The 13,503-nt window shown below is 45.0% G+C and overlaps 1 protein-coding gene across 1 annotated transcript; it reads right to left on the reverse strand.

Annotated features, from left to right (window-relative positions):
- Window positions 1-831: 831 nt before the first annotated feature.
- MYL11 (myosin light chain 11) lies at window positions 832-9,945 on the reverse strand. Its single transcript, XM_083469268.1, has 7 exons — window positions 9,790-9,945; window positions 7,392-7,487; window positions 3,279-3,354; window positions 3,055-3,159; window positions 2,896-2,974; window positions 1,955-2,003; window positions 832-1,210 (listed from the first exon to the last, which is right to left on the reverse strand). The coding sequence occupies exons 1-7, from the start codon at window positions 9,790-9,792 to the stop codon at window positions 1,106-1,108; spliced, it is 513 nt and encodes a 170-aa protein (XP_083325394.1). The 5' UTR covers window positions 9,793-9,945; the 3' UTR covers window positions 832-1,105.
- Between the last annotated feature and the right edge of the window lie 3,558 nt (window positions 9,946-13,503).

The following is a 13,503-nucleotide window of genomic DNA, read 5'->3' on the forward strand; positions in this document are numbered from 1 at the left end:
TTCCCGTGAGGCCTTGATTCGACTTGACACCTGCACAGCCCCTCCCCAACCATAAAGCCTCGCTTGAATAGCTGCTGCCTCTTCCCACATTCCATCTTTTTAAGATTCTTTCCAGAGACAGGCAGCATGGCTGCACCCAGCCTCCCTTGCTTAGCTTACTCCATAGCCCCAAAGAGTTCTAAGAAACTCAAACGCTTCCTCTTTGCTTTGTGACATGTTGCTTGACCTAATAATGGTAACCCCCTGCCCCCCAGTATGGATTCTAGAAAGTATTAAAAAAAATACTGGGCAGTATTCAGCTGAGTGTTGCTCATAATAGACAGCCTCTGAAATTTACAAACCAGAGGCAGCAATCTTCATCACATTTACCCAGGAATTGGCCCCCCTAAATTCAATAGGACTTACTTCTGAGTAGACCGGGTTAGGATTACACTGTTAAGCTATGTTCATTAAGTCCGGTGGATCTGCTATGAGTAAAATGTCATTGAATACCACCCATTATATTTATATCTGCTGCTCAATTAGTTAAGTGGATTTTATTGATTTAGGCCTAATCTGTTATTTTTCATCAAACTTCTTATATAATGTCCACCACTCCTGCTTTTATATTGTGATGGCTTATGGTGAAATGCAATAAATATGGAACACATACATAATAATTAACTTTGTTTAGTGTGTTAATCTAATGGACTGACTAAACCCAGCATCCCTAACATGAGCAGAAATATAAATTGGTTTTTAAAAAAGAAGAAGATGTACCCACGGCATGAATCCATTCCAGGAGTTTTTGAATTTCAAACTGAGAGAAGTCAAAGAGACTGTAACAACAGGGGCGTTAGAAACAGAGGTGTCTTCATCTTTATTAAGACATTTTACGGAGGAAGGTCCCGGTTAGGTTAAGACAAGTTGAAGTGGGCACAGCTTTGGCTTTGGGGGGTATAGTTTTCCTCCCCAGATAATAATAGTAATAAATAACAGGTATGATGTGTGTATTGCTGGGTTACAAAAGTGTGTGGATCATCTGGGACCAGTGTAAGGTAAACTCCCCGGCCTGGGGGTGTTTGGGTGGATTCCCCCCACAAAGCAAGGGTGGGAAAACCAGGGCTTATTCCCCTTCCTTGTCCTCTCCGTGTGTGATGACGTAGCAAATGTTCTTGTAGTCAACGTTGCCAGCTACATCTGGAGGGAAGGCGTGCCACATGTTCTTGATCTGAAAGAGGCAGAGAGGCCAAAATGAGAAGTTGCCCGATTCCTGATTCGGTTTCCCTTCCCAGGAAGCTAAAAAAATGTATACTCCCAAGTCAGTAAATGCACTGGTGTTATTTTCAATACAGATTTCTGAAAAGTTGGAGGGGGAGGATGGGCATTCAGAAGCAGAGAAGCTGCTTGATGTCAATAACAGATTTGCGATTTTACAAAGCTTTCCACAGAACTGCAATGGCTGCTTCCATTTTCCCTCTGCCAACCTCACCACCTCACTCTCAACTTAGTTCTGTCCTGCAATGGAATTGTAGCATTTAAACCATTGAATCACGGCACAGGCACACTGTTCTGTCCTAGGAGAGCCAGCATTTAACATTCCAGTGGCTGAGTATTTCCCTTCCTATCCAGATGAACATGAAGGCTACGACCCTAAATCCAGAAAGGACAGATAAACAGGAGTCAAGGGCAAGTCTATATAAAAGCTGCACTTTCTGGCTAGGTGGTGTGTGGATGTGGACTGTGAGATTTCGCAGTGACAGGAAAACTCACTGCAAATTCTCAGAAGCCTTTGCTGTATTAAGCATTAGCTTGGCAGATGAGTGGAATATGCAGAAGTGTACCCTTTCGTGTTTTGGGGAAAAGAATAGCTCACAGGTGAAGAAAAATGGGTATGAAGAGGACAAGGGGGTGGGGAGCATAAAGGTGAGAAAAAGGACTGGATGTTCTTCATGATGCAGGGAAGTTCTCTTACCTCTTCTGGGGTGAACCGGTCGCACTGAGTGGTCAGGAGTTCTTCCAAGCTGCAATGAAGCAAAGAGAGTAAGATGTTTGAGAGGGATCCCCAGGTAACCGTGAGTCCTTTTTTAGGTGGTCTTCAAGCGCTCCAGCCTCTTATTATGGAGAAGATCTGCTCCCCAGTCCCCTCCCAGTTTGACATAAGCTGAAAGCCCTCCCTGGTGGAAATATTTTTGCTTGGAAGAATGCTTTGTTCCACACACACACGTACATAGGAAAAAGGCAACTGTTTCATAGGCAACAGAACTCTACATTTGAATTCCATCATTGGAAGAACTTTAACCCTACAACAGCATGCATTTAAAATTGCTACAACTCTTCCCAGGGCACTGTCATTTTATGAAAAAGGCCATGAAGCACTAAGAAAAATCTCAAAGTCATCAGCAACGATGGTTTGGTGAGGGTTCTGAATCCTCACAGCCCTTACAGCTCCCAGAATGTTTTCTGAAAGGAAGGCATGACAATTAAACTAGTGTAGAATGAATTATATAAGTTTGTAGGATAGACAGCCAACATATCATCATCATCATCATCTGAGACGCAGCAGGATGGTTCAGACCTAACAGCCTATACATGATGTCAGGTCCAAGTCCCAAGAGTGCATACTTCTTCCTCTCCAACCACAACTTGCTTTCAAATCTGAACAGACAAACTATGGTTTGCATTTGCCTTCTAAACCACAATTGGAAATCTACTTCAGAATGTGGTTCCTAATTTGTTTGGAGAGCAAACACAAAACTTAAGCAAACTGCGGTTTGTTTGATCAGGTGAGTTGGGAAGGAAATGTGAGTGTGTTGGGGAGCACATGAACCCAGTGACAGCCAAGCAATAGTTTGGTGTCACATGTTAACCAGCGCAGCACATCTAATGAAAGTGATTTGTGGGGCAGATACTCACAACTGCTTCTTGACAGTGCCCTTGCCCTCAGGGTCCAGGATTTTGAAGGCGCCAATGATTACGTCCTCGGGATCAGCACCTGGTGAGAGAAGAGGAGCGACAGTGAGATCTTGACATCAAGTAGAGAAGAAGGAGAGATAGAACAGGGAAATAACTTACCCTTCAGCTTCTCACCAAACATGGTGAGGAAGACAGTGAAGTTGATGGGGCCGCTGGCCTCCTTGATCATGGCATCCAGCTCCTCATTCTTCACGTTCAGGCGCCCTGCAGAGATGGGAAGGATTATCAGCTGGGGTGGCTTTTGAGAGTTCCATCAACAGCCAAGCTTTGCTTTCCTTCCTGCCCACCCTGCCACGCTCTTGCGAGACTCCCTTTTTTCTTACCCATAGCAGCGAATGTATCTCTCAGGTCTTCCTTGTCAATGATGCCATCTCTGTTCTGGTCAATGACAGTGAAGGCCTAGAAAGTGAGAGAGAAGCAAACATTGTGGGATTGCAGGCAATTCACCTCCAGCATTCCACCCTACCTCACGACAAAAATGAATGTAGGATTTGTAGGGTAACTCCTTTGTAACAACTGTTGGATCTCGAATCTGTCCGCTCTCAAAAGAATTTCTAGAATGCGCGAACACACAGATCTGCACTGAAATTTCCAGTTCCAAAACTATATATAATACATACATGTAACTCAGCTTTAATTTAAATGGTGAGATATTACTGGTCCTCTAAAGGCCTGTTTGCACATGCATGTTCAGCGCTTGATTCCTGCTACCTCAACTGATAGTTCTGCAGTTCTGAATAAAACACTACAGTTCAACCACCAGAGAAGAAAATGTCATACCACCTCAGAACCTGAAAACAAAACTTTTCAGGGAGTCGATTCCTAACATCCACTGCCAGTGACCATGTCACAAGACATGAACTTGTTTGTGTGACTGGGTTATAAGTTCATCAGTGGATGTGAGTGCAGTAGTTTTTACTGGAAACACAGATTGCTTTGTTGCTACACGATACCTATCCGTTAGCAAAAGGGAGAAGGCACACGCTCATGCCTGTGTTGACAGTACACATTTCAAGACCTTGGTTTCATCATGTAAATGTCCATGGCAAGGTAAACATACACCAGCCTTGAATGAACATCCTTTGAAGGTTAATTTTGACTTCTGGAAAAAATATTAAAAGGAGCATTCTGACTTATGATTTCTGCTTGAATCCAAAGTTGTGGCTATGGGATAAACAAGACCCTCTTGGAATATCAATGCTGTGAACCTCTCCATTGTAGGCTCAGATTGTATATATGTGTAAATAAACCATAAATCCAAAAGGAAACCTGAACCCTGGGTGAGCTGCCTGGAACCCCTGGAATCTCACACCGCTCTGAGATTGGGGTGGCGTCTAACAAAACGTTGGCTGTGGCTGATGGGACTTGTACACCATAGCCTATGGAGGGCACAAGGCTACTGGCCAAGAGAACAGAAGATGTTTGTGGCTTCCAACTTTTGAAAAAGCTGCTGCAATGCAAGGGAGAATCAAATCCAGCCTTTATTGTTACAATCAATGGCCAGCATTGTTCAAAGAAGAATGAAACATTAACCTGGGGTCATCAAGCATTGGGCAAAAAACAGTACTTATAGCCGCCCACTATATAATTTACTCAAGGAGGTTGCCAGACGTCTTATCTCTGGAATTTTAATGAGCTCACAGGACGGTTAAAGTTAAAGGAGTTCCAGAAAATGTGACCCCAGGTTGGACCCCAAATCCCTTCACCCTCTTCCAGTCGTCTTCTATTGATGCTTATATCTAGCAATGCATTGTGGGATTGGAGAAAGACCAGCTTCCAGCACAGCACGATCCCTGTTGGGCCTCTCCTCCCCCTCCTCACTTCTCTGCAGCTGTGCCCTAGAGACACCTGTCACTTGATACCCCTCCGAGTCTCTACCAGGAATGGGAACAATCTTCTTCTGTCTCATATTAAACCCAGGGCCCCTCCCTAAGGGGACAGATGGAACATTCCAGAGGAGCTGTTGATGAGATCTCCGGAGGATAGCGGGGAGGGGAGGGGAGCTCACTCCTTCCTTGGCTCAGTCACTATTATCCTCTGGGGCTGTGTGGCGTGTCTCTTTCCCGTAAAAAAACATGGAACAACCCCCACCCCACCCGAGCTACAGTGAATGCAGAATGGAGAGGCAGAGGAGCTCCCAACACACTCTTCATTTTAAAGGCAATAATTACAATTGTGTGGTGGTAGTAATTGCCTCATCTCAGCAACTCAGCTTTGTCACTTGAGTGCTGGGGGCGAACAATCTTTTTGTATAAAAGCTGAACGTGCAGTCCTCCATAATGGTACTCACTGAGGGGAGAAACCCTTAGCTACTATTGAGCAGGTGTGGAGAGAGACAATGTAGTTGCCACTGCCAGGGGACAATGGAACCCAAAAAATACACCATAGCATAAGGCTGGATATATAATTTTCCCTTATAGCAAGTCAGGCCATTGAGCCACCTTAGCCAAAGTTGCTGTTCCAACTGGAGGTGTTTCCAGACAACCTGTTTATTGAGCATTCATCTCTGATTTGTTTACAGGGAGATTGGACAAAGCCAACTATTTAAGAAGCATTCGTTCTGATTTGTTTGTGGGGAAGTTAGAGGACGTTGAGCTGAAGCAAATGTCACCTTATACCTTCCAGTCCAGCCTCCCACCACAGTCACAGGGTTGTTTTGAGGATAAACTGGGAGATGGAGGAGGGTTGGGGAACAGCCATTATCGCTACCCCAAGCTGCTTAGAGGGAGGTGGTCTAGAAAGGTCATTGACAATAAATTGCCCGGCGGCCAAGGATCTGTTCTTTTCACCAAATGTATTGATTGAAAGTGGGTTGTCATCAAAAAAGTAAAAAAGCTGAAAATGCTCATTGACCAGGATGGAGGAAAGAGAAAGGAACAAGACTGATGGAACTCTCCCCAGATAGCTGGAATGGTAATTATTTTCCTATTGTTCATTTGATTTCTTTTCTCCAAATGTGAGATCTAGATGAAGGGTTTTCAGCCTTTGCAACACCGGCCCCATTTTTGCTTTCGTTGAGTCTGGAGCCACACAGCTCCTCTTTCAGGCCAGTCACCCAGAATCCATCTCCAAAGATTTCCTTGTAAGGAGCTGCCGCCTGCTTCTCTGTCCAAGCGCAGATGTCACCTACCTTCTTGGTCCTCCCTCACCCAAAATAGACACTGCTGCGCCTCAAGGGTCTCGGAAAGGAAACACCGCCATTCTTGGGGCGGGGGTGGGGTGTCGAGGGGCAGCAGCGACGGCTGCAAAAGGGCAAGGGAGATCCTCTTCAAAATGGAGGGGAAGAATCTCATCCATGGGGGAGGGCGAGCTTCACATGGAAAGCTCTTGCCACCACCACCACACCAGCTTCCAAGTGGAATGAACCTGGCTGGCTACTAGGAGACAGAGGGCTGCTTAAATGGTGTGTAGAGGGAGAGGAAGGGGGTAGATCCACCTCAAAAAGGGAGGTGTTGAACACCTTCCAAGGCTGCAACCCTGTGCATGCTTACTTGCTTGCTGTGCAAAGTGGGGCTTCCTTCTGAATAAACATGCCTAGGGTTTTACTGCACAACTAACTAGGTGGTGTTTGACAGTTTCACCTCCTCTGAGAGTCTGTATCCTACAGACACAAAGGAACTTGCTTAGGATAACTTGGCCAAATTATAGCACCCATGGATTCCTTCTCCTGTTCTCTCTCCTTTAGGAAACCCTCTAGAACTTGTAGATGTCCGCCGTTCTCAACATCTGATGAATCCTGAACAGTGAAAAGGCTAAAGTGAAGCTTGGGAAGGGAAATTAGTGAGGTCTGGGCCTCCATGTGTGAAACTAGGTGGACAGAAGCTGCTCCATTTTAAAAGGTTTGATTCTATCCAATCAATCTGCCACAGATGTGTTACTTTTAAATAATCCCCAGATGAAAATTCCGGACTCTGTAGATTTCTTACGGTCAGAACATCCTTCCGCATAGCTTACTTAGGTTCTTTTCCCAATCGGGTGGTCCTCAAAATTAAATTTCTATCCTGTTCCAAGGAGGTGATCTATAGATTTGAGTCTGTTATTATGAGGATTATTAATAACTTCTGTATCCTTCTGATTTCTGGACGAGACTTACATGCCTACAATAAAGCAGCTTCTCTCCAAACACTGAGCCTGTAATCCCACTTTACCTTGGAGTTCAGTCCCATTAAACTCTATAGGACTTACTTCTGAGTAGATATATATAGGATTACACCGTAGCTGCGTACACACAATACATTTAAAGCAACTTTAAAGCATGCCCCACCCAATGAATCCTGGGAACTGTAGTCACCTTCATTTCTAGTACCTTGAAAAAAGCATCCTTTCTGTCAATGACTTTCTCAAACTTCTTCAACGAATAGTTCCAGGTAAGCTTTAAGAGCACCATACATTACCTTTCCCATTTTCTCCTCCTCCATCTCTTCTTAGTTTCTTACCTCTTTGAACTCCTGGATTTGTGTTTGGTCAAACATGGAGAATACATTGGAGCTTCCTCCTTCGGCTGCTGCCCTTCTCTTTGCCTTCTTGGGTGCCTGTAATGGGTTAAAATGGGAAATCAGACCACAATGTACATTACTACCCGAAATGCTTATTAGTGATGGGGGCAGCACTTTCTGCAGGTTTCTAGAGTGTGAAATGTTGCGAGCTTGCTGAACATAGTTAAGGGTGGAGGGAGGGAAATGAAATAATTTTATACATTTCTGTCCCGGGTAGGAGGGAAATGTCTGGAAGCAGTTTCTGCTCATTTTAAAATAATTGTTTTATTGGGGGGGTGGGGGGGTTAAGTTATTTTTTCAGATTCAAAACCGGATGCTACCAAACTTTTCAGAGACATGGGGAACAGGATGAAGGTTCGGGAGATTCCAAAATGCTTGGTTATGGTAGCAAAGGTTTTAAAAACCGGGAGGAAAAGAAGATCCTTTGACGAACAAACTCAGAACTTTAGTTAGTGTTCAGAAATGGCAGGAACAACAAATGCTGTGTCAAGGAGCTGTAATATATCATATTCGAGGTATTTCCTCAAAATCTTCAACGTATTAGTCTGAGATGCGCTTGTGAGAGTGAGTGACAGAGAGATGTGTTCAGCAAATGTAAACTAGCCTTGTGTGTCCTGCAGAAATTGCCTACATATTCTAGCTTCCAAAAATGCTTTTTATAGGCTTTGACGACTAAATAAATGAACACTGATGAGGTTCTGGAAGTTTCCACAGATGTGGGAGAAACCGCAAAGGCCCCAGTGAAAGAGGGTTCCAGTTACTGGAATTTATCAAAGTTCACAAACTAGGCCTCCTCCTTGGAGACTGGCTTGGAGCATGAGGTTAAATGGAGCTCTAAGGAATATTGGCAAGGCGTACACAATTCCTTCTGAACACTCCTGCAATATATTGGTCTGGTTGATTGGATATGAACAGGGTGCACTTTGGCCTCATAAGAGATAGAAGGCAGCAAAGGAGTTGTTGCAATAGCTGAGCTGGATGGCAGGGTTGAGGTTTACCTAGGTAAGTGTATATGTCAAAGGATTCGGGAAATCTCTCTAACATACCACAGAAGATGGAGCTGATACACAAACACACACACTGACAATTAAGTTGTATCTCTTCGGCTGCCACCCTATATACAATTACTTGGGTATAAGCCCCACTGAAATCACTGGGGCTTACTTCTGAGCAGTCATACATAGGATTTCCTAGAGAGTACCAATAGATACACCATTGATGGATTGAACAGCCAAGGGCGGCAATGGGTTATTTTTGCCTGCAATGTGTGTGAGAGGTTGCTTGGCTCGCTTGCCTGAGCAATCTGGAGTGATTGCTTCCTAAGCAGGTTTTACAGTACACTGGCTCTCTTGCGCTAGTGGCAGCCTGTGACTTGGATCTCAAAATATGAGGGGGTGGGTGTGTGTATTGGAGAAGTGACAAACCACACAAGAGACTCTGAGGGCAAAAAGAAGAAAAAGCATACTCCTTGTGCTTCTTTGTTCCAAAAACAAAATTGTTCCATGGTATCCCTTGATTCCAGCTCATTGCTTTGGATTTTGTGGCGCCGCCAGGAATATGACTCTGAAGCTTTTGTCTGCTCAGCAACCGCTCAGCTGCCCTTTACTCTCTCTCTCTCTCAATTCAATATGGGGTCCAAATAATTCCCAGCAGAGTAAACTGTTCTACTGCATTATTCAACAAAAAAAGAGCATGATATGGCTATTCAGGGCCTGAAAGGATTTCCTGGTGAATTTTAAGGTGCATAGCTCAGCAAAGGAAATAGGATCTTAAGGAAGGCTAGCTAGAAAGCAAGGAAGGGTGTGAAATAATCCTATTTAACATGACATTCTGCATGCGGTTTAGGCTTCATCTTTCCTTTCCCCTCGTCAAAAGCTGTTCTTCCCAGCTGCTATCTGGCATCCCACCTCATTCAACTACCCCCAATCTCTCCTCAGTTGCTCCGAGGTATTCCCTGAACACACACATCTCTTCTGCACAGACAATAAAATGTTTAAGTGGAAAGAAACTGAAACGGAGAGATGAGACAGATATAGAGAGTAGTGGAGAGACTGATGAGAGGAGAAATAGGTAAGAGACAGTCCTGCATTGCACTGTTTTGGCAATGAAATAAAATTTTAGAAAATTGTTAAGGGGATTCCTCTGTCCCCCCCCCCTCTCCAGCACCCAACCTCTTGGGTGTTCAATTATGTATTTCATCTACATAACCTGAATGGTCTTCTAGTCTTCCCCTCCTATTTGAAAGAAAAGAGCTGCAGATTGATCAACCAACGTTCCGTTTTCTTTCCACTTTGTACATTTCCACTAGATTGAACCAGGGCACCTGCACCCCACTTACCATTTTGGTTTCTCAGCGGACAGGCAGGTGGGCAAACAGCAGCTGTGGGTGCGGTGGGGATGTCCCAAGGGCCAGAAGGACGAGCAGCCTAGACACAGGCTGTGAATTCCCCTGGGGTTATATAGACTCCCCTGGCGGGAGGCGGGGCAGCTAACTATAGCCACATCTTCAAGTTTGGCTCCAGAGCTGGGGGTGGGGGGTAACCAAAGTCCAGAAATAGACTCCAGAGGAACGCAAACGGGCCAACTCCTTTCTTGGAGAAGGGAAAAAGCATACTGGGTTTTTGACAGTTCCTGCCCCAGAAATCTTGCTATCACAGGGGTTCGTGGTAGTACCCCATCTTCTCCCAGAGTAGGTCCTACGTCTACCCAGTTTGGTGTCAGGGTGAACCTCTGGCTCTGGCTTAGGGCTCCACTGATCTTTTGCCAGGACTCAAAAGCTTCAACTGGGGTTATTTGTGACTTGCATCATCAATTTGCATTATAAAGTATGAGAGGGCAGGTCGCCACCACGAGGTGTTTACAATCTAAAGTGTGGCTCGGGGGAGACAACCGAGGAAATGGAGGGAAGGGGATTGTGGGGGAAGACAAAGAAGAGAACCGTGCATTTATTTCACCTGCACATGGTACGTCGGTATAGTTAAGGTGAAGTTATGCATGCCAAAGCCTTTGCAGGAAATGTGTTTGTTTTTTTAATTCCTTGTATGGGATTCAGGGATCAGGGGCTAACTATTTTGTCAGACTTGATACACAAGGATGGCCAATGTGGTACCCTCCAGATATTGTTGGACTTCAACTCCCATAATCCCTAGTCACTGGAAATTGTAGTTAAAACATCTGGAAGGTACCACACTGGAAGGCACCCACAGTAAGATTTGCACTATCCCATGGGCCTTGAGCTTGACAGCTACTCTTAAGAGCTCAGCCCCACTCCCTAGCCCCAGAGGTTCTCTGTGGGACCTCTGCTGCCTGGCCTCCATCGTGGGCTGAGAAAATTTCAGCTCCTCACTCCCATTTCCTTAAATAATAATAATAATAATAATAATAATAATAATAATAATAATAATAATTTATTATTTATACCCCGCCCATCTAGCTGGGCTTCCCCAGCCACTCTGGGCGGCTTCCAAAAGAATATTAAAATACTATAATACATCAAACATTAAAAGCTTCCCGAAACAAGCTTCCTTGCCTCAGAGGTCCTCAATATCCGCCTTCTTCCCTTCGGCCCTCTCCCTACCCTTCCTCCCAGCCAAGGGTATCCAATGTCCCTGAGAAAATTTCCTTTTTGGGATTGTGGGACCCAGCTGTCGCTTGCAAGGCACCCAGGCTGAAGTAGAGGCTCCTAAAGATAGCAATCTTGAGCTTCCTCCCCACTCCACTGCGGACAAAGCTACGGGAGGCCCTGTTCATTCATCCCCCTACTTCACCCACTTATTCCTAGTTATTTCCCCTCAAAAGAGCCCCAGTTATAGACCCAGCATGTGCTGTAAGGGCAGAGAGAGGGAGAATGTGAGAGAAGGAAAATGGAAGGGTGAAAGCCATGAGTACCTGCAACTCTTCAAAGATCAGATTGATTGCTAGAACAGGGACTGGGAACTAGAGATCCCAAGGGCAAAGTGCAGACCTTGGGTACCACAGCTGCACATTTAGAGGCAAGGGGTGTGTGAAGAGGGTGCTGTAACCACAGAAACAACTTGGATACAGCTTCTTCTTTTTTTTAGGAGGGGGATCCCTTCCTTAGTAGCCCTCCTGTCAACAAATTGGTGATTCTGATTTAAAAGCGGACAGAATAATTGACCAGATTTCCAACATCAGTAGGGACATAGGCCCATGTAATGTTACCTTCCCACCTTTCACTGCAAACTTGCAGAACACAGCATGAAGTAAGGAAAAGGAACAACTCAGCAGCAAAGTGATGGAATACAGTGATAGAGCACTAGTATCTTCCCAGTTCCTGGGAAAGTTGCACGCGGATAAGAAAGACAGAGGGTCTCTCCAGATGTCTTTTTAAAAGTTGTAAATTCATGATTATTTGAGCTCACAATGGTAGTGGAGAGGTTCTGCATGATCCCACTTTCAATACTATTTATGCCTGCAAAGGTTTTGGGGGCGGACATGCTGTTTTCTTTCCAATCAGTGAGTGTCCTGTAGACTCCTGCCAAAAAGGGTAACTTTTCATACCACAAATATTCCAGAGTGGATGGAAGGCTGCTTGCCCCACTTTTTTGTACTACGGCACAAGAAAGCCTTCCCAGGTGGCAATGATGAGGTCTCTTTCAGGAAGCATTGCAAAACTAATACAGTGGAATAGTCTGCAGACTGTCTAGCAGATTGGGGTATGAATTTGCCACTCCCTTTCAGGACCTTTCCAGACTGGTGGTTTGTTTTTTGCATTCCGAAACATGTCATGTAACACAATTATTGCATCAATGACGTGTTTCAGAATGCAACAGACAGACAGTCTGGAAGGGTCCTGAAAGAGAGAGTGGTAAATGGGGGTGGTGCAAGGGGAGAGACATAAAAACGCAGAAAAACACGGAGAGAAGGAACAAAGACAAAAGAAAGAAAAGGAGGTGGCGGCGGGGAAGATTTGAGTGAGACATACCAGTGGGTCAGGTGGGTGGAGGGTGAGAATTGACATTTTTGCTAAGGTGTAGAAAAGCACAAGAAGCCCATCAGCTCAGCTCAGGGTAACCTGACCTACTAAGGCCTTTTGCAGCTATCTGTGCTGAGCTGACACATCCTCCTCCTGGACACATACCCAAAATGGAAGGTGATATTCTGTTAGCTTGGAGTCATACCTTCTGTACTTCCTGCCTGGAAATAAAGCGCAAGGGTCCTGGCACCCTGGGGTGTAAGAAGCTGTCTTATTCCAAGCCAGACTATTGGTCCATCTAGCTCAGGGTCATCCACACTAATTGGCAGCAGCTCTCCAGGGTTTGGGGCAGGAAGTCTTTTCTCAGACTGACTCAAGAGATGCTGAGGATTGAACCTGGGACCTTCTGAATGCAAAGCACATGCTCTACCACTGAGCTACAGCCCCTCCCTTGAGCACACATGCCGCCCGAAGATTCTGTAATTTCCAGTGGCAAGGCCTGCCTGCAATTGGTGCAGCTTTTCCTAACAATGTGGAAATTGATACCATGGAATTCCTTCCTAGCACACAGCTGTTGAGAGGTAATGAAACTTGCCAGGGAAAAAGGATAAACTTTATAACTTGGTTAATGTAAATCTGTACATATCTAAAATCAGTCTGATTACAGTGGTACCTCAGGTTAAGTGCTTAATTCGTTCTGGGGGTCCGTTCTTAACCTGAAACTGTTCTTAACCTGAAGCACCACTTTAGCTAATGGGGCCTCCTGCTGCCGCCGCACCGCCACAGCACGATTTCTGTTCTCATCCTGAAGCAAAGTTCTTAACCCGAGGTACTATTTCTGGGTTAGCGGAGTCTGTAACCTGAAGCGTATGTAACCCGAGGTACCACTGTATATTAAAAATGGTGGGGAGGAGACCAACACTGATCTGTTGTTTTTTTTTAAATTATCTTGTTCGTCAGATGTGTCTTTCTTTGCAGAGGATAGTCCTCTGTTGGACTGCCTGCTCAAAATCTAGTTTAAATATAAAAGAAGCCCAAGAAGGGAGAAGAGGGTTCTTGAAGTTGCTCATGAATGGTTAGCACCTGAAGAACAAAGCACAGGTCACCTGGTCAGTC

The sequence above is a fragment of the Podarcis liolepis genome (assembly GCF_965112155.1).
Source record: "Podarcis liolepis genome assembly, chromosome: 13".
In the NCBI taxonomy this organism is placed as follows: Eukaryota; Metazoa; Chordata; class Lepidosauria; order Squamata; family Lacertidae; genus Podarcis; species Podarcis liolepis.

What these genes read in the sequence shown, in the direction of transcription:
- MYL11 (XM_083469268.1), bottom strand. An exon ending in AAATCCAGGAGTTCAAAGAG is followed by an intron (nt 3,355 to 7,391) that starts GTAAGAAACTAA and finishes CTCACTTTCTAG; the next exon opens with GCCTTCACTGTCATTGACCA. An exon ending in GGCACTGTCAAGAAGCAGTT is followed by an intron (nt 2,004 to 2,895) that starts GTGAGTATCTGC and finishes GCTTCATTGCAG; the next exon opens with CTTGGAAGAACTCCTGACCA.